Source organism: Anser cygnoides, chromosome 9, assembly GCF_040182565.1.
Source record: "Anser cygnoides isolate HZ-2024a breed goose chromosome 9, Taihu_goose_T2T_genome, whole genome shotgun sequence".
Lineage (NCBI taxonomy): Eukaryota > Metazoa > Chordata > Aves > Anseriformes > Anatidae > Anser > Anser cygnoides.
In genome coordinates, this window is record NC_089881.1 from 10,235,707 (window position 1) to 10,256,465 (window position 20,759).

General features: G+C 43.2%; 1 protein-coding gene across 1 annotated transcript in view; it reads right to left on the minus strand.

Annotated features, from left to right (window-relative positions):
• Positions 1–1,927: 1,927 nt before the first annotated feature.
• PPP2R3A (protein phosphatase 2 regulatory subunit B''alpha) overlaps positions 1,928–20,759 on the minus strand; it is a 52,383-nt gene continuing 33,551 nt past the window's right edge. The window contains 9 exon segments of the mRNA XM_067002105.1: positions 1,928–5,912; positions 5,915–5,973; positions 9,120–9,226; positions 10,878–10,996; positions 11,520–11,695; positions 12,954–13,043; positions 13,586–13,634; positions 15,477–15,633; positions 18,021–18,107. Of these exon segments, the coding sequence (XP_066858206.1) occupies positions 5,881–5,912; positions 5,915–5,973; positions 9,120–9,226; positions 10,878–10,996; positions 11,520–11,695; positions 12,954–13,043; positions 13,586–13,634; positions 15,477–15,633; positions 18,021–18,107 (876 nt within the window). The 3' untranslated portion in view covers positions 1,928–5,880.

Sequence of the window (20,759 nt, forward strand, 5' to 3'; positions counted from 1 at the left end):
CAGCATAACCCACGGCAAGGCCTCGCTCCCTGTTGGCCATATGTGGAGAAGCACTGGGGAATCACTGACAGAGAGCAGTTGCAATGATAATTTTAGCTCTAGCTTAGCCTGTCTGGCCTGGGCTGGCGGGATTTCCCCTGTTGCTGCCGACCTGGCGTTCCTGCTGTGGTGCTGTTGATGAGGGGAACTTTTCTCAGTGCTGGCACAGAGGAGGCTGCTTGGGGGTTTCTTTTCATATAGGAAGGGTGTGATACTTCAGCCTTCTTCCCAGTCCGCCTCAGGAAGTGATAACTTCCAAACTTTAATAAAATTCTGTTGTTTGTAGAGCTGGATTGGAAGGAAAAAGCAGCAAATGTCTTGCTATGGCAGTCTTCCTGCCTGGAAATGTCTTGAAGAGATGGGAAGAACAGAGCTTCCTCTGGAAGGGGCAGACTTTTGATCATTTTTGATGTGTATCAGTACAAAACTAGCCTAGTGCTTCTGGTCATCTCAATCCGAACATATGGAGGACACTCTCTCAAGAAAGAGTGTCCATTTAAACTTTCATTTTTAATGGAAAGGCTCTTTCCATGTATCATGTATCACTGAAATCACTGGGTTGGAATTAAACGCTGGAGGGAGGAGGGGAGGGGAAGTGAAACTGGAAACAAACACTTCGTTTGTGTTGGCTTGGCTGCTCTCATAGCAGTTCATTCGTGCAGGTGATGTTCTCTCACCTGTCCACCCCCAACATACGGTACCTGGGAACAGTGGGGTCACTGCAGGCTCTTCTGTTACTGTTGAACTCCCTGCAGAAGTTCTTGTGCACGCACACGAATTTGAAAACACTACCACAAACGGAGGAGGCAGGTAACAGATGCTGTCTTCTGCAGCTGCTTCAATTTGTGTCATTGTGGAGTTTCTGTGTACATAAGACGAGGGTGACCCCCCCCCCCCCCACAAGTACCATCAAATTTTGAATTGTCAGAAAAGAACCTTGTAGAGTTGCAATGTACCAGCAGTCTGAAATAAAACCTGAAAACCCTGCTTTCAAAGGCAAGTACTTCTAGCACAGCAAGAAGCTTGTTGTTCGGTGAAACTGATGGACTTTGAAGAAAAAGATCATACAGATGTGGCACATGAATCTTGCAAAGAATTCTGGTGTGATCCAGACTAAAAGCATCTCTTTACTGGATATAAGCACACACCCCAGTCATTTTTTATGTATTATTTTTTTATACAAATTATATTTGCAGTAAAAACTTGAATTGTTAACAGAAACTTTCCTGAGGAGTGAAACAACAAAAAAGAGCAGCTTTGTATATGTCAGAATATCTTCAGATGTATGCGGCACAGCTGATGAAATTCACTCTAAAAGCTGTAATACTTCTTATAGTACTGATAATGTTGCAAGCTCATCTTCTTTGTCCGGTCTTAACTATTCCATTTTTAGAATTGAAGTGCATTTGGTATTTTCAAGGAAACCAGAGGTCCCTACTGAAAAGTGTGCAATACACAGATATCCATGGGAAGAACGCTGAGCTGTCAGTCTCACGCTCATGGATGAAGTCATAAGATAAGGCAGCAATTCTGCTTGAGCATTTGCATATACAGAAATCAAAGTTTTTTTGTTTTTCCTTCTTTCCATGCCACTTGCCAAAGATCCAGGAGATGTCTGTTTTAAGGAGAGATTAAAATGAGGGACTTCGGAATTTCGGTAAGTCAGCACAGGGATGGTGCTCTACGTTGAGGAGGATGTGAGGAAGGTAAGTGCTAGGATGGTTTCTTTTCCACAGTATTTTATAGAAGAAAGCCTAGCCTTTTGGTTTTGGTAGGCTTGCTGACAGGTAACTGGATGGTGTGAGCTCAGTAGCAATAGGGAAGACAATTTTGGGACAGCAGCTGGAGATTAAGTGAAAAAAAACTAGTCTATGCCACTACCATGAGACAGGTTTTACTTCTTCAATTCAGAAGTCCTTTATTTGCCAAAAAGAAAAAGAAATTACAAAGTAAAAATACAAAGATAAAACCATGCCAGCACAAAATGTCTCCAAACTACTTTTACAAAGTATGAGAACCTTTATTATTTAAATATTCAGTTTCTAAAACCATCACCCATATACCATCACAAGATTAAAAGGGTAAGCATCGTTTACATGTTTTTATTACAGCAGCTCATGCTCTTCACTGAGGTTCATTTTTAATTGCATAGACCTAGGTTACTGTGATTTAGAAGCGCCATACTCCAGAAGTACACACCGTTAAAATGACACTTCAGTGACCTCTTTTTTCTTTTGGTCTTCCAGGCGTATTTCAGTAACTAAACACAGTACCTTGGTTGGAGTATCTCAAGTCAGCTTTCTTAAATTCTTAGCTCACGAAAGCAGGAAGGTTTTCTGCCATGTTTTCTGTAAACCTGAGACTGACTGGAATTGCTTTTTGCTGTCCGTGTCTGTTTTGCAACACTGCCGCTTGGTGGCAGACCAGCAGAAGGGGAACTATGCCAGTGCCTGGGCTTTGCGGACAAAAACTGTAGTGAAGGAATTACTACTGAGATTTTAGGAAAGGAAAAAAAAAAAAGTCAAGCTAGTACCATTTGAGCAGTAATTGCATGTGGTTTTATCAAACCACATCTCCTGTCTTAGTACTGCGGGGAGAGTATTTGTGAATATAAAAATAATAAGTGAGGTTTTCTGTAAGGACACGGTGTATTTTTGCTAGATAAAATCAGACTAGAGCTAACAAATAAAGATGTATTCTTTTATCATGCAAAACTGAATTTTACTCATTTTTCTGACTATTTATAAGGAAAAGGAATCCAGCTCATAATAGACTTCTGAGATAGACTTCCAACGAAAAATGCAAGATCTGTCTTTAAAAGTATGCAACATCTAAAGTGGCACTGACAGTTGCAGACAGGAGGTGAAGTCAAAATAAGTGGGTTCCTACAAGTTTTCTGTGCTATAATTCTTAGGTTGCTTTATTTTAGAGCTTTGTAGCCTCTGAAACGTGTGTGTTGCAGCTGAATAGATTGGTGTCTGTATTGGCAAACATCCTGGTCTTTTTATGTTTTGACTATCCCAGAAAGAGAACCTCTGAAAGTATGACAGGAGTTCCCAAATTTACTATGCTTATATACTGCAGCTTTAGAAACCTTCCATCTGGAGAAGCTATGAGCAAGGCGAAGTTGCAAGTCGGATGTAGAATATATGTCATTTATCAATTGATCTGTGGTTGCTGAGTTACGATTATTTGTACGTGTATTTGCTCAGATACAAGAGAGAGACTGGATTTCTACTCCAGAAGGAAATACTACAAATTACTGCATATTTTGCTTTGATATCATAGTAGTGGTGGTTTCTGTAACTTGTCCTTGTATGTGAGGCAAAACATTTGCTGTAAGGTTGTTTGTTTTTAATTTATTACTATTATTATTATTCCTTCAATTAGCTTTGTTGTGTTGCCCTGCTAGAAAAGCATGAATTGGGTTTGAATCACTCTACTTTGTCAGAGAAGCAGTTGAAGTAACACGAAGGTTCAATTTCAGCCCAGAATGGGTTATGTTCTTGTTCCGTTGAGTAATCTTTGTCTTTGGAAAGACTGAAAATTTCATCAAACTATGAGTTACGGGCCACTAAACCCAGATACTGAAGAAAAGAGTTGCAATGCTTTGCCTTGGTTCTTTCAGGTGAAAAGTGGACAGAGCTGGTTACACTTGGCAGTTGTGCAACTTTCATCCTATGTACATTTCTGCAGTCATTCCTAGTTTTTTCTGCATTTGTGTCTTTGTGGAGTCTTTCCCAGTAAAGCTTTTCCTCTCTGGGTTATAGCGATGATGGAGATGTAACTCAAACATCCTGATGTTGAGCAGAGCTGCTCTTGTGTGCTTGTTGCATTCAAAGAGGCGTTTAAGGGGCTTATCCATTAAGGGGCTTGGTCAGAGTGGTGTCTCTTCCCTCATCCCCCCTTAAATCTTCTACTGTAGAATGCAAGATACCTCAAAGTGCCTTTGCCAAGAACCTGAGCATCCAGAGTTTCCCAAATATATGAAAAAAATATATGCATCCCAGGATCCTGGATTTTACCATATATGCATCTAGACAAAATAGCAGCTTTGTTCGTGGAAAAGAGAACAGGTCTGCAAGCCCAGTATAGCTAAAAACTTCCTCTTTCAGATTTCGATCTTGATGAGCGAGTTACTAACCTCAACAAGGCAGCAGTATGTCCCACCTAGGCATCGGGAGGCAGGCATGACACTTCAAAGGCTCCTGGAAAAGTTGAAGCTGCATTGTAGTGATCAGCCAATTACTTACTTGGTTATTAACAATAACACTTAAGAGGTATCATCTAGGGATTAATGTACCATTGTGCTAGCATTTTTATGTACAAACTGTGCTGGGCTAATAGTGTCTGCATGTATGTACAAGTTGCCTATTAACTGAATGGGTTCTGCCTTTAGCGCAGACATGGAGCTGCCTGCTTGGAGATCTGATACTGGCAGTTGTCTCTCTGGTATTCTGGCAGCAATTCATACAGGGATGTCCCGAAGAGTCACGATTTGATATTCGTGCGGTGAGGCAACAGGAAATACGGTGTATACATACCAACCAAGCATTACATACTTGGGCGCAGTTACGATAGTTGAAATCAAGTATGGCAGGTGAAACCTCTGCCAAACCGAAGGTAAGTCCCAAATCTATTCCTTTATCATCTATGGCAGCCAGAAGTGAGGGCTGATACAGTTACAGTGAAGACTGTTACAATCACCTCTGTGCTGAATCACAAATAGCTACTAGTCGGAAAGGAGGGACAGCTCCAGCAGCGGATCATGTGCTGTTACTGGAGACACCAGCTGGAATTCCACAGGGAGTCAGTTTAGTTTTGCACTTGCAGCAAGAATTCATCGGTTACACCATTTCCTCTCCAAGACTAGGTCTATTTCATGGGTGGAAAAAAAAAAGTCAGCAATATTTAGGGATTATTTCTTTTACCAGTTAAAGAATGCCTCTGTTAACAGAAATTTACCACACTATGTTAGGGTTGATGGTTTTTCTTCATGATCTCAGCTTAGTCTCTTGCAGAAGGCTACAGATTAGCAAGACTACAAGGGATGGGAAGAGCAGAAGAAGGAAACAGAATTGATGCACACAAAACACAGCAGTTTCAGCACACCAGCTGTATGTCTGTTGTAAATATGCTACAAAATAATTTTATGGAGACAAAACACTAGCCTGATTCATAGGGAAGATACTCTCATGCACAGGAGAATATGTATCCTAAATTCTCAGAGAAACATTATATCATGCGGTACTTTAACTGTCCACAGATTGATGAGTAAAATTTGTTCGCTATCATCTATAAAAGCTTTAAATAGCAAAAAGGGACCCCACTCTCTCCCTGTGCAGGCATGGTGCCTTGGTTTCCAGGACACTTGCAAAAATAAGAACTTCATTGTGATTTGTATTTCAGAAAATTTCTAGATGTACGTTTAAGTTAATTCGGCAATTCATGTCACTGGTATAAATTCAAAGGGTCATAAAGAGACAGGACCGAACTGACTGAGAGATGGCCACTGTAGATGTTGCATGCAGTTCTTAGTTTATCATTAGATGCTGGCATTTATTGCACATCTGGGGATGTTTATATGGAAAGATATAAAGGAAACAAGGTGCAATCACCATTTTTAATGAGTGTGCACAATAACACATTGTAGAAAGCCTTTTTATAGAAATTGTTATTTCAGTTATACAAGAAGAGAAAAAGGGTTCTCAAATTACAGTGTACAAAATAAAGCACATTGCGCCAATGATGGACTTAAGAAAAATCCCTAAGTGTCCCTAAGCGTCTTGGGACTGACTGCTATCCAGTTTGACAGATATTGATTACACGTTCTCCATTTCTCTATGCTGAGAGATCTGAGATAACTAGTTTGACTTGTCTCCAGTTTCAGAGGGAGATAAGACTTCATCTGTCTCATAGTCTTCTTCAAATGATCTGCAAAGATAAAAGGTGGGTCTTTAAAAGCTGTATTTTGGTGAGAGCATTTTTCAGGTAATTTATTTCTGTGGCCGCTAAACCATTTGGCTAAAATACAATAACATGCAGGATGTTAACCTCAAGGAGGCTGTTTATAAGGCACTGAAAACAGCGTGGCAGTAATCAGTATTCTGACAGCTGACATTGTGCTCCCATCCATCCTCATTCTTAAGTTCTGAAACAACTTTTCACTGGTGTTTAGCATCTTAAAATTTGAATACAGGTTTAGTGACAGTTGTCAGTATCTTGCAGTAGCCTTAATAGTTCAGTGTAGGAATAGAGTTGCTCAGTCACAGATTCAGGTCCTAAAGGAGATTTGGCTTGCTCAGACTTGCTCACAAACACCTGGTTTCCAAAGCATCTTTTGGCTTAGGAGATACTTTGCCATTCACAGAAAAAACAACGGTGGCCACACTGTCGTGTTCCTCTCACTTGGTTTGAAGTTTAATATCCAGGTCTTAGTGTTTATGGCTTAGGGAGGTTTGCCTGCAAGTTCTCATCTCCAGCTGGTTGCATATTTGGGCTAGTCAGGTCCTATGCTCTGCAGCAGAGGATAGTGCTTTGGGGCTTTCATCCCCTTCCTGTTGGTGAGAAATGATGTTTAAGATGTTTTTTCCCCTGCCTCAGCACATCACAGTTATCCTCTGAACTCCCAAGAAATTCAAAGTCTTCCTTCAGTTCCAGACGCAATGCTTGTTAGGCAGGAAATGGCGCAGTGTGTCTTCCAAGGGCGAGCGCAGCGATAGACAGCGATAAACTCCGATACCCCTGTGTGGGCAGCGCCAAGAAAGAACTGTCTGCCACTTCTAATGTTGTTCTTCCCTCTGCTGACCCATGTGCAGGCACGAGTCCTCAGGAGCCACTTCTGCCTGCCAGGCTGTATGTCCTGCCGTGGGGAGGGTTCTGTGTAAGTGGCATCCGGTGAGTGTCCACTGCTGCCAGGCAGGCCCTGGCCTGGGCTGCGAGAAAGCATTTCTGCATTAGGAGCCTCTGTGGTCGCAGAAACTAGTGTTTCTGCCTTCAAACAATAACATGCACATGCATTCGCCAGGAAGCAGGCTCTCTTCATCAAAACCTGTACACAGATATGTAAACCAGGAAACATGGCTGAGAAGTGTTCAGATCACCTTAAGCTTCCAGTAAAAAAGCACGCTCCAAGTGGTAGTTTTGAGCAAAAAGACGTCTTCTTTTTGGTGATTGTATTGTGCTTGTGTTTTCCAATATGGGTATTAAATTTACCATAGCAGTGCTTAGAAATTTCTGAATCTGCCACTCAGGATCAGAAATAAACACCACAAGATCCTCCTGCCTTACAACACTACATGGACAGCATCTGACCAGCTCTCAACAGAGTCACAGCATCCGTGAAGTCGTGCTGAGTATCCACTATGTCTTGGTGAGATTCCTCTTCCACAAGCAGTGCTCCTCTCACAGGCAAGTCTGCAGGCACCCAGACACTGATTAGTTTTAGGAACCTTCCATCCAGTGAAGCTATGGACAGGGTTAAGTCTCAAATGTGGTGCAGAATGCCCCAATAATTCATTTGTGACTGCTGAATGATGGTTATTTTCATGTGTATTAGTAAGACAAATAATGGATTTCAGATTCTGTCAGCTAACATAGCCAAAAAATCTTCTGCTCCCTCTAAGAGCTCATAAATCCTCTTGGTTTTGTCCCCACTCTGTTTCTGTCATCCTCAAAGGACAGCAGAAATGATGATTGTGCAAAAACTCAATGCCTCTTTCTAGCAAACTTGTTTGGGCATCCAGCTCTCTGATTTTCATTTTCTCTTCCTTTTTTCCTGCGTGCTCTGTTGCTATGTTCCACAAATGAGATCTAATCCTGCTGCCATGACTACAGAGCTTTTCAGGGGCTCTTAAAAGCAAGCAGCAAGGTTGCGACGGAGCTGTTTCAGACAGACTTCAAAAATGTGACATCACCTGCCAATTCAGTTTTTGGTGAGTTTGGTGATTTGTGGTCCTGCAAAGCTTTTATGGCAGACTCCTATTTCTCTTCTGTGCTAAGCACACAGCTGTTGCAGAGTGGCTGCAGGGAGTACAACAATTTTATCTTCCAACCTACGTTACCTCATCTTTCATTGTGAAGGCCGCAAAAAGGCAAGGCAGCTCAAAGCAGCTCATTGTTGTTTGGATGCACATCACAGGGAGAAAGGGAAACACAGCTCTCAACAGCTTTGCAAATTTCTGTGGCTAATTACTAGATGCTACTGTTATCCAAGACGTTTCCAGTGTGGGAAGTTTTCAAAATTATGCAATTGTCTCAGCACTCTTATTTAAATGGCTCTATGAATACTGTTCAAATGGATGAAATTCTGAATCACGCAAGATTAACATGGGGTGAAAGCACAAGCTGCTTCCTTGGATGTGTGTTATAGTAACCATAAAGAGATTCCAGAGAAATACTCTTAAGAAGCTACTTCCACAGCCACAAGTCTAAAGGATAATTACAGCAAACCTGCATTAGGAAACTCTGTGGGATGCCCTTGCACACAGCATTCCTTGAGCTACTGCTCTGCCTAAATTGATTGATTCTAAGGATAGCTGGAGGGTCTGTCCACAATTTTACAGAAGTTTACAAACATAAGTGTAAATATTGCAGAAACCAACAGTTTTAAATAAAAAAAATCAAAACAAAATCAGTAAATGAATTAAAATGTTGAAAGAGCTTATAAAGAGCACAGACTAACAGGTGTATAAAGTCTAGCAGAAAGTAAAGTTATTTGACTAAAACAAAGTTTCCACTACTATCATAAGTCTAAGAGCTACAGCTTCTGATCCATGATAGTGTGCATGATTAATACATGCCCAGGACTACCAAAAGTCATTTGAGCTCTTTTTTGTATGGTTGCCAGAAGAAAAAGGCTTTGTCCTTTTTCTCAGCTATCTTCATATCTGTAGCGTGTGTAGCTAATTCAAACGGCTGCCACAAAGAACTCAGGATGTCCCAAGCCCCTTGTGTCAAATATACCGATAGTGCCTTTTGGAGCAACCACTTCAGGCTTCACCATGCTCCCATGCTGAGAGTCCAGACCTCAGCTGGAGCCAGGCAGCGCGTCCCCGGTGCAGTGCGACGCCCATGCTTACCCTTCTTGTAACTGGTCGTTCCCAGACTCCTCAGCCACAAGAATCTCATACTCTTCAGCAGCATACCTGTCCCAGTCAGAGGGTTCAGGGCCGTCATTTTCGATATCCTAAAGAGAGCAGATGGTCAAGCACGCTATGTCTATACCTCTCTACAACTATGTTTACAATAAGATCATGTGTGAAGCACCAATTCTGGGAAGCAACCGTATAGAAACAGTCAAAAATGTTAATTTTTTGTTAATTTTGTTAATAATAAAAGATTCATAATTAAAGTGTATTAATATCTGCACATAAATGACTATGAAAAAATACTTCACATAGTCTACAAAGATCAGTCTGTGACCCGAGCTGCCAAGGAACAGAGCCTTCTCCATTTCAGAAATGCTGAATGTTAATAACTGCGTGTTTTCTTTGCTCTAGCTCAGAAAGCCATGCATCTGCGCACTTCGTAATTGGTTAAGGGACTTAATACTTTAAGATCTTTAATTAATTGTTAATCATAACTGATCATTTGTGGAACTCTTGACAGTTTGCTAAGCTTGGGGAAATTTGAGAGATGGTTACAAAATAACACCCCTGTAAATAGTTGGCCCTCTGCTATCTACTGTAAGATGGGGGGGGGGGGATAAGTAATACGCCCTGCTCCCACCTGCCTGCTCTTATGATGATCCAGTTTAAAAAAAAAAAAAAAAAGTGGCTCTGGTTTGGGATACATTTAAGCCTAGAATTGTGGAACCACAAAGTTCTTCTTACAGGTAATGTGGGAACATCTGGGAAGGATCCAGAGTTGATTTTGGCATCCCCACCACTTTACTGTACTTTGACCAGTTAAGGGCTTTCTGGAAGATAAACTTTTAAGCTGTACTCATCTGGTTTCGGTGGATAGGTGAAGGGAACCAGAGATGGGGGACTTCACACCAATAACTGACAAAGCTCAGGTCTCAGAACTACAATTAGTCTGACTAACAACTGGAAAATACAAAAGTGACAACCTCTTACATGTTTGCTGGCTAGGGAGAGAGGATGGTGACTGCAGCCAGGCACAATGTGCAATATCCAAGCCTTCCATCTAGTCTACCACCTGTGGTTAGATACCAGTTGGCATCTCATCTGCCTTGGCACCTGTGTTGTAAAGGAGGTCTCTGGTTCTGTTTAGGCTACTGAAAAATTGCTAATGCCGTTTTAAGGATTAGAATCCAACCAGACTACTTAATAAATCTTCCCATGTAGCCTATTTATTTATGAGTGCAGTTCTGTAGGAGACAGGAAAAGATAATTGGGATCTGAAGTTTTCAGTCTCACAGCTCTGTTCTAAAACGATTGAAACAAGTTCCTTTCTAGTGCTAGTCTTTCAGCCTGATGAATGAGTGCAACTCAGCAGACTTAGGTCATTCTCTCTAGAATCACAGTGCTACACCATCAGTGCTGGTGTAATAGGATCAGTTAAGGCAATCAAATCATAGAATAGCGGAATAATTTGGGTTGGAAGATACCCAGGACATCTCTATTCCCAGCTTCTGGTCAAATCAGGGTTTGCTATGAGGTCCAATGGGGAAGGGTCAAGGCTTTGTCTGGTCACATCTTGAAATTCTCCAAGGACAGAACATGCACAGCCTCTCTGGGCAACCTCTTCCAGTGTACGACTGCCCTAACTGTGAAAAAGGGTTTCTTATATTCAGTTGGATTTTCCCTATACCCATTTTCATTCCAAAGATGGGTTTGAGAAGGCCTGTATTTAGAAATAAAAGTGATTTATACCTTTTGCACTGCAAAGGGATCCCTCTGTTCGTTGTCCAGATATTTCTCTAAATTGAAGAAGGTGTTGAAAAATACATGAGCCATTCTGCACCTCTTCAAGTCTCGCAGGGTTACTCTTCCTGCGGAAAAAATAACATGATATTGTGCTACTAAGTTTTTCCTTAGTAAGAGACCAGACCCCCCCCTCTGGTCAGTCTTGTAGCAGCTTTGTAACACCACAATGCTATCATATTGCAAAACTTCCAACTCAGTCAAGAACTTTAACATTATTTAATACATGGGTGTGTATTAGTCCTAAATTTCCCACACATACGGAGGTCTTTCACAGTCACGTAAAATGTGAAAGAATGTGAGGGAGGGTGGTAGTTTCACAATCTAGGCTGTCAGTATTTCCACAGCTGGAATATGCAAGACGTGTTGCTACAGTTCCAGAAAGTTCATTCATAAGGTCTCTTGGAAGTATTTCAAACCTGTTTATGTATAACATTAAGGCACAACAGCCATAGATTTTACTCTGTACAGTACTTTCAACCCTGTGATTCTAACACAAGACTGTACCTACAGATGGGTTTCACAGTAACGTTACTTTCTCAATCCACCATAGATCAAAGAGCACGGAAACTCCCATTAAGCAGGACTTACCCTCCCTCTCTGGTTTAACAAGATCAAGCATCTGACACAGCAAGTCCTGAAATGGCAGTGGTTCTATGCCCATCACTTCCATCCGTTCACACTGCTCCTCATAGAAGTATTCCAGTTCATACATGGAGAGCACCCCGTCTCCATCCAGGTCCATGCACCGAAACCAGTACTCAATGCTGGGAAAGAAGAAACAGGATTAGAGAAAGCACAGTGACTAACCCCCACCCCCATTCTCTAATTCTCCTGCCCAAAGGCTGGCATAAAACCAGGAATGCAAATACCCTTTAGGAAGGATGAGGGCACAGGCCAATGCTCAAGAGCACCTCCTGTTAGTCTCCTTTTAGGTGACTTGTGAGCGCAGCCACGCTCATGACCTCTGTCACCAGGCGGCTGTAGCAAGTGCCCAGTGTGCTGCAGCTCAACTGGCTCACACAGGTCATGGTGTCCCTGTCCAATTCAGCAGCAAAAGTTGTCTGAATACAACCGAACCTGAAACCAGGACTCTGGCTGTCCCTGAGTGACCCTGGTGAGTAATGAGGCGGACATGGTACGCACTGATTTCCTCAGCTCCTTAATAGAAATGGCAGTTCTTTACGGCAGCCGCAGAAGTTAAGTTCTTCTCGTCTTTACTCATAAAATTCCTTGTCCTAATAATTGTGTGCAGATCTAGTTCAGCTCTGCACAATGGTCTCCCACTGGCAGTACAAACGAGACACGTGGGCAGGTTTTACAAAGTGACACCATGAGGTTTCCCCACAACTTCCAAGGCACTTGCTACACGCATGAAGGGAACATTTCTATTCATGGCAGACCTCGCAGGGGTTACCCTGTAGCCAAGGGTAGGCCAGGAGCTGCAGCCCCTGCTATTGCTACCACGGACCCCCCCACTGCAGCACGTGCCAGCCCTCGCAGCTTGGCTGAGCTATCAGCTCGCCTGGTCACAAAGCTGCAGCCATTTGAGCTGAACTCTGCCCAGGGAAGCAGGAGCTCTGTGCTGACAGATGGTATCTTTGGCTGCTTCTGCATAAAGGGCCAGGGACTGCCCTTGTGAGGAGTCATCCTGCCTGCAGTCAGTGAGATCAGGACCTGTAGGGCAGTGTGATGGAGACCAAACAAATTCAGTTCTTGCAGATTGCTACTGCTCTCCAAGCACTTCCTCAGTGATAAACCACTACTAACCTTGTGGGCACAGGGTAACCAAAGTCACTGATGACTACCCAAGACATTTAACATTAAAACAAAACTCTGCTTTAAGCAATCTCTCCTCAAAAAAGGCAAATGATTTCACCAAATGTTGACAGTAAGTTTTTTTCTTCCTAATAATCATGGAAACCCAAGCTGCTGTCTGTTGTGGAAAGCAGTAGGTCACAGAAGTTTCTGTACACTTATCTGCACTCCTCAATACTTTTATTAGGGCACAGGAATCAGTCAAACCTTGTAGCACTCCTTTTGTCTTCCTCCGAAATGAGCAGCCACACAAAATCAGCATAACTCATGCGGCCTTCCTTCTGAATTTCATTTCCTCTGGAAAACACATGAAAAACAAACAAAAAAAAGCAACCAGGCTCCTAAATACTCAGAATGCTATCAACACATTTTTTAAAAAGCCCCAAATCATTTGTGAGAAAAAATGGGACATCATTGCCCATTCAGCCTGTATTCTCTGCACTCTACAGCACCAGTCCTTCTGCCCTTCCCTTCAGGCACAGCGTTTGCTACCTCGCTTGCCAAATACCCTCCCACAGCAAGTGCTGGGCTGTTCAATTTTTTGGAGGCTTTGTACCAGTGGTCTCCAGCTATCCCTGTGCTGTGTGGGGCACAAACACAAAGTGCCTGCATGTTCCCACCGGCTACAGACAGTTTGTTCTACAATGAGGTGTGTAAGTGATCATCCTGTGGGATTTCTAAAGATACCCAGAAGTCCCACTCCATTTTCAGGCAGCTCCAACCAGAGCACCATGTTGGAAACCATACTGATCAGTGGGATCTGAGAGTATCCTGCATTTCTAATTGGCCTGACAGAGATTCTCTTCACTTCCATTCCCAGCCAGTACACTATTCCTCACCTCACCACAGCGCCGCTGAATATTCGCTCAATAATCCTGCTTGATAAAGCTGGAAACAAAGAAAACAAAGAAAACAGAGAAAATGAAGCTACAGGTCACAGGGATAACTACATGCAGTTGTTTATGCTGACCCCACACAAAGTAATTTTCCATTGCTAAAAGAAAACTCTACCTACACTGTCTGTCTAGCCACTTTACAGGTCTCTGTTTCACAGCATTTTGTAAAAAACAAAGATTATACTGCCAGTGTGTCTGCCTTTGGATCCTACCAAACACTGTTATATCTTGAAAGTATGGTAACTGTGTGTGGTTTGTTGCACATGGGCAGTATTACTCCTAGTTTGCTGCAGGAGGACTGTTAGAAGCAGACTACTTCAACGTGTACTGCAAAGGAAGTTCAGCTATCAAGCAAACACCACACATCGAATCCCTACAAAACACTTGTTAGCAGAGCACAAGGCATGGCAGTCCTGCAGGGACTGACACCTCCCCTTCACACCCCCCCTTCTCTCTTCAGCTCCACAGCACGCAGTGCTCTCAAGCCTCCTGTGTAACAAACACTCCACTCCCACACTCCAGCCTCCCCAAAGGGACCAAGTTTCAGTTAGCACCTACTTGAAGCTGGGCACTCCTCATCCTCAGCCCATCCAGGCCTCTTACCAGCCTCCTGACCCCTGTGACTGCCACACTCACCCAGAACCCCCATGGCCTTCCCATAAATGCCTTCACTTGAAGGACAGGGGCCACCACACCACTACAGCACACATGCATTCCTACAGCATTGTCATTCTCATATCCCCTTCTTTCTTCCTCGTTTCAGCCCACTAGGACCTTGGCTCCTACAAAGCATTGTGTGTCCCCCAGATCTCCAGCAATTTCTGGCAATTTTCACACCTCCAGATCCCTGCAGCCCGATGCACTGCAACACCTTGTCCCCTGGCACCTCCAAACCACATGTGGTGTCCGAAGATCTCCTGTTTCTCCAAGCCTGACTCTCTGTCCTAGAGCTACTTCCCCCAAAAGCGCAGCAACCACACAGAACAGTTCCAGACAGCTTTGTCTTCAAAATCAACGTGCTGGTCAATAGCTTGACCTCTTGTCCAAGACACTAAATCATGAATCCTAACTGTAAGTGTATGGGCATATATCATGCTCCAAGATCACAGACAATCTTAAACACAGCCAAACTGACTGGGTGCCTCCATCTAGCCCAGCAAACAAACCATACAAACCATAACCACACATTCAGTGACTCTTCACTAGCATACTTTTTCAGCCTCGAACAACTTGCAGAGCACAGACTTCCTGAGCCAGAGGAAGTGCCTTTGGATTATTTAGCCCTTTGTGGATTTTTATTCCATTAATTTATCCATCACACTTGAACCTCTGAAAATTTTTAGCTTCTGCTCAACTTGAGGCAAATATTTCCAGACTGAACTCGAGAGACAGTCTTCAGAGTGCATCTGCAAACTGAAATTCATCAAGCCCTGAGAAGCCTCTGAAATTTCTCTCATACACAACAAGATTGCACTTCAGCAATCTTTAAAGTTCATGGGGGCTTTACCTTCTCGTCCATAGTTCAAGTACCTGCAAAACCCTCAGCAAATAAAAAGGTAGTTTCAGGGCATTATTTCTAGATTGTCCTTCTGGCAGCAACCCTCTGTAGCTCCCTCTCTAGCTACTCAAATGGAAAACAGTATCTGCTGCATTTCTCTGTGTTTAAGCCCCTAAAACTAGGTCTGTAAATCAGCATTTGTGCAAGAGAAGGATGGCTCCACTTAAATTTTTTTGAGGCATCAAATTAGCTGCATTAAAGCCAGGCTTTACTCTTTAGTAGGAGCATTCTATTTTCAGCAACACCTCCTCCCACCACAGCTTGCAGGCAGCATACCTTGATCACTGTACCTAGCCAGATCCTTCTGGCTGATATAAAGGTCATGGTCAGTGTCCAGCTCCCAGAATTTACAGTATATAACATAGAAGTGCTCGTAGGAGAAATAATCTGTGATCTGATTTATGTCATCCTCTTCTTCCAAGAGAGCAAGAGTCTGAAACAGTACAAATAAAGTGGGAAGTTAAACCTGGACAAAAAATCAGTTCAGCAGCTCAAGCCCTTCAACCTCTAATGAAGCTGGGTGAACACTGCTCCGAGAGCTAATCCAAAATATAGCCTTTCCCACTGTAGATTTTGTTGCTGTGTTTGATATTCAACAGGCAGTCACAGAGCATCTAGCTTGACTGTCCTGGTTAGCATACGTGTAGAATACTTTTGCCAGTCCTATGAACAATTCCTGTTAATTTTCAGCTATAGCGAAGAGTCACGCAGAGGAACAAGAACACAACTGCTGTCTCAGCTGGGATCCATTATTTGTGAACTATCTCTGACCTGTAGCAGAGGCTCCTAGAGCCATTTACCACAGCAAATCCACAGTTCTCCACAGCAACTGAGATATATCTTGACACTGCACACATCCCAAAGTGCAAGATCAAGTCTTGCTCCAGACTCACACCTGGACAGGGGAAGGAGGGATCCAAGGCAAGTCAAACCAATCACACTGAATTTCCTGGGCTGTTGCTGACAGGAATCAGTCTGCTTTAACTGGGACAGATTTCCAAACAGGATGTCTGTTACCATATCCTATTTAGAAATGTTTAGTAACAACATCCTCGTCTCATTCCCACTTTACACCTACCTCTGTCCTTCCCTCTGCTCCACCTTCCCACTGGCAGGAGGGTATCGCACGTTCACCTGTGGCACCTCCCTGCCTGTCTTTCCCCTAGTGCTGAGGCCAGAGGACACCAGACAGCCTTTTCAGCCTAATGGATCAAGGCTTCAGGAATGTGAAAAGGCCAAAAGACTCACATGAACTATGGGTGTTGTCCTGTCCTGCCCTCACAGCCCCTCAGAAGGGAGGAGGTGAAACAGTCTAAGAGCTACGCCATGGAGCTGTCTCTAACCAAGCAGGCTCAGTGGCCTTTCTACCATAAGCATAAAAACACACGCTGTGCTGTATGTAAGCACTGATAGTTCACCATCAACCTTCAGTCATCTCCATGTCCTAGGAACCCAACTGGGTCAGCACAGAACTCCCACGTCCTGCTAACCACCAAGTTCAGCAACATTTCAGACAGGGACAACAGGATGGCACTGCCAGACTATTCTGTCTTGCTGACATTTAAGTCTAAAATCTCTGAGCAATCACTCACTACCCTCTTCAAATTCTTCTTAGGTCTCTCCAAGTCTTTACGGGCAATAATCATTTGGGGAAGTTTTTCAATAACTTTTTTTTTTTAATAGCTCACACCAAAATATGCCATTTGCACACGCAGCAAAGAGCTGCCCAAGCAAAAGTTATGGTCCCCAAGCTGAACTTCCCTGCTGCAGAAGACGAAAAGCAGAGTAGGTACACAAGGAGAAAGACAGGAAGAGTATATAAAGGGAGAAAATGGGCAAACAAAGATGTAGGCTAAGCTAGAAGGATTTGTTTAGAACAGAGGACAGGGAGGAACTAAGATGATAAGGCTTGGACGGGCACGAGACTGAAGGGACTATTGATTATTAGTTGATGTGATCAGTGGGGCAGAAGAGGTCTGAAAGGAGAAAGAGCATGAACTCATGCCCGAGGCCTTCAAGAAAGCACACTACGGCTGAAGGGGACAACAGGATGCAGCAGGGAGAGCTCACTGCTTTAGCTGTGTCTCATCTTGACCATTCAGCCTAAAGACTTCTGGCTTTTTAGGTTGGGCTGGAGCTCAGCAGCCTTGTACAATTTTAACCCGATGCTCTTTTGGGCAAAATATACAAAGAACAGAGACCGTTATCCTGAAACCTCTGTCCAGCACCCCCTGCTCTGATACACCACAGGGACTGTAACAAGTGCCATGCTTCATTCGTCAACTTTTCTGGAGAAGCCTACTGCAGAATTAGAAATCAGTAGAAACTGGATGGTGCATCCTGAGATGCACAGTCTTGCAATTGCACAGCACAACATGCCTGACCAACTGTCAGGCGGCTGATTGCCAGCTGAGAGGCAGGAAATTGGCTGTCCTACCCACCACAGATCATAGGCAATCCACCAGCTATTCTTGGCTGCTCCACAAGCCACTTAACATAGGTGCACCGCCGTCTTGCTTCCCTTCCTGTTTGGCTAGATCGGGAGCCAAGAGCCAATCTGCCCGACGTAGCTTCAAAGCGGGTGCACACTGTCACCCTTCTGGCACAACTTCTGGCCAGTGCCCTCTTGGCTGCTCTGGTTCTTGTTCTCCTCTCATTTTGACTCCAGCACAACTCCTCCACCAGTTCTGCCCGATCCTGGTGCCGAGCATTTGGCCCACCTCGCTACAAGCCAGCCAGTTCCCTCACTACACAGTACACAGGAGCAGAAACACAGGGACCTGTGCATTCTACATCCTCTTCAGGCAGAAACCAACATACTTGCAAGAAGTTGCTTTTCCTCAGCTCTGTTAGAGTGATCTTCCCAGACCAGGATCGATTGACTGTGTAGAATATTCTCTGTATAACCTGCAACATAAATAGCATTCTTTGAACCAAGTCCTTAAACATAGCAGTTAGGGAATTGAAAGAGAATGCTTATTTGGTTTACTCACTCATCCTAAGGAGACCTCTTTTTGAAAACTATTTTTTTGTACATACTGTTATCCTTAATTCACTATGCAGTTTGAAAATAACATTTGTTTCTGAAACAGTATTATGCATTTCCACTCTGCAAATATTTTCACTGCTCTTAATTCACATCTTTGAGCAAGCAGATGCATTATTTATGTCAAATAATATGTTCAAAGCGCTGACAAATCACTCAAACAGTTTCTCACGCTTTAGGCACTGCAGCTCACACGGATCTCAACAGATAGCGTTCTGCATTTCTGAAAAAATCAGGACTTTTGAAGAGGAAACAGGACACGTAAATGAAAGCAGCAAGTGTTGTCTGACCTATTGTGTCTGTAACAATGCCTCATCTTCTTGGTGGCTCCACTGAAAGTAATCAATAGAGATTATCTGTCTGCATTTATCTTGGACGTGTTTATATCATTCAACTCCTTCACTGATCTACCTCTCAGGAAAGGGAATAAAAAGCACGGTGGGGAGTGCATACACTTCTGAGAACTCAAGAGGAACAGTGCACAGTATGAGACCGAGCACACACAGGGACCTAACGAGCAAGTTGAACCCTCCCTGCTCCACTCCTTGTTAGCAGGCCAAGTATCAACATAGAGCAGGGAAAACGCAAGTGTACGATCAAGCGCATGCAAGGATAAACTTAGTGTGAATAAGACCATATAAACCGCACTAACATGACATCTTCAACACGAGAAATTAGAAACCAAGTTAATGACTACCAGCACTGAAGTCTATGGAATATAATTCTTGTCAACAAAACCTACTGCAAACAAACCTTTGATGTGTCTGACATGTTGACATTTTATCCTAGGATTTTGGTAAACCTTAATAGCACATGCTACTCCAGCGTGAAAATTAACTTTACAAAACATGGATATAGTAAGGGATTAAATCTAGTTAACAGATAGACTGGGACTGGTTTCTTTCTGAGCCTAAGTGTAGTTCCAAGTGGGCTATCACCATTTAAGGGCCGTGCTTTGACTCAGTCACACAAAGACAGGTTCTTAGTCCAGAACAGATTTGGAAACAAGTATGAGATCATTGCTAACAGTCTGCTTTGGATACACAGATTGGTGAAGCAGTAAACGCTGATGAGCACAAACAGTTTTGGGAGCAACAGGACTGATTTGAGGTCTCAAAATGTATCCCAAAATGAGAGAATTAGCAGTCAACTTAGCTCAACATGATATCTGTTGGTGCCTATCCCGCTCCTTAGAAGCCTACATGGGGATACGGGGAGATATGGGACAGCAGAACTTTTTGTCCCTTAAAATACATAACTAGAAGCTGAAATCAGCCTACTTCAGACTGACAGGAGTCTTTTTTTTTTTTTTTTTTAATATTAATACTCCTGATTATTAACCAATGGAACAACTCTCAGAGAAACACAGCAGGATCTTCCATCAAGCATGAATGTCTTTCTAAAGTTGGGTGTCAATTCACTTAAAAAATATATATACGTCCTAACTATAGCAATCACTGAGCAACGTTCTGTAGCCCATGCAATGCAAGGGTTCAGCCTAGGTAACGACAGAGGTCTTTTCCGCTTTTAAACAATTAAAAAGCTGTCTCGTTCTTCTTCAGTGCCGCTGGCAGCCACTGCCATTCTGGACTATTTTTGAACTTGGTTTGGCCTTTGCTTCCAGGTTGCCAAAGAGTACAGTGGCTGAAGTGTCTCTCACCTCATACATGACCCAGTACTGCACCTGTCAACTCTGCAGCAGCTTGCAGAGATACAGGCTTCTCACACCATTTCAAGGACTCAAAAATAAAAATCCCACGACAGAAAAAGGACCCCTAACTAGCAACATTTTTCTTTTCCTCTCCTTGCTGGCTAATAGAAGACAACAAAGTATCTCAACACAATGTTAGTGACATGCAAGAAACCGTTCTTCTCAGATCATATTGATAAAGATGTCTCTTCTGCTCTCTTCTCACCAGCTGTAAACATAAGACATACAGAGCAAAAATGTCTTCTTTACCATGTCTGGTCACTCAGTGCAGGTTTTATTATTCAAGTAACAGTCCAGTTTCAGTGGGTAGTACAGAGTGTATATGTACGTATAAAGTATCATTACTTCTCTCTTTGCCAAGTTACAAAGATAAAGCTGTCAACAACAACAAAAAAAAGCATTTCGAAAACATCCTAGGGCATTGTCATGCAGCCTGAGACGATCTGCAACACTCAAGCCACAGCCAGTGTTTGCTGTAACAGAAAATCAATTCCTGTGGCCTCCCTGTTTTGTCTCTCACGGAGAGCAACAGCTGCATGATCACAGCTGCACTGCAAGCTTCGAAACCAGGCCCCGGGCGCAGGCTGCTACGAGCAATTCTGCTCAGCAGCTATGACCTTACTGAAAGCCTTAACTCTGGCTCTGTTCTTCCTACTGTGGCTTTTTATTCCAAATTCAGTACATAAGCCTTCAGAAGGGGAAGCCCCTTCCCTATCTGCCCAGTCCTGTCACGTAATCTACATCCAGGTCCAAAACCACTGATAGGTCAGTTCTAGACTTTTCCCCACTCTTCCCACAGAAG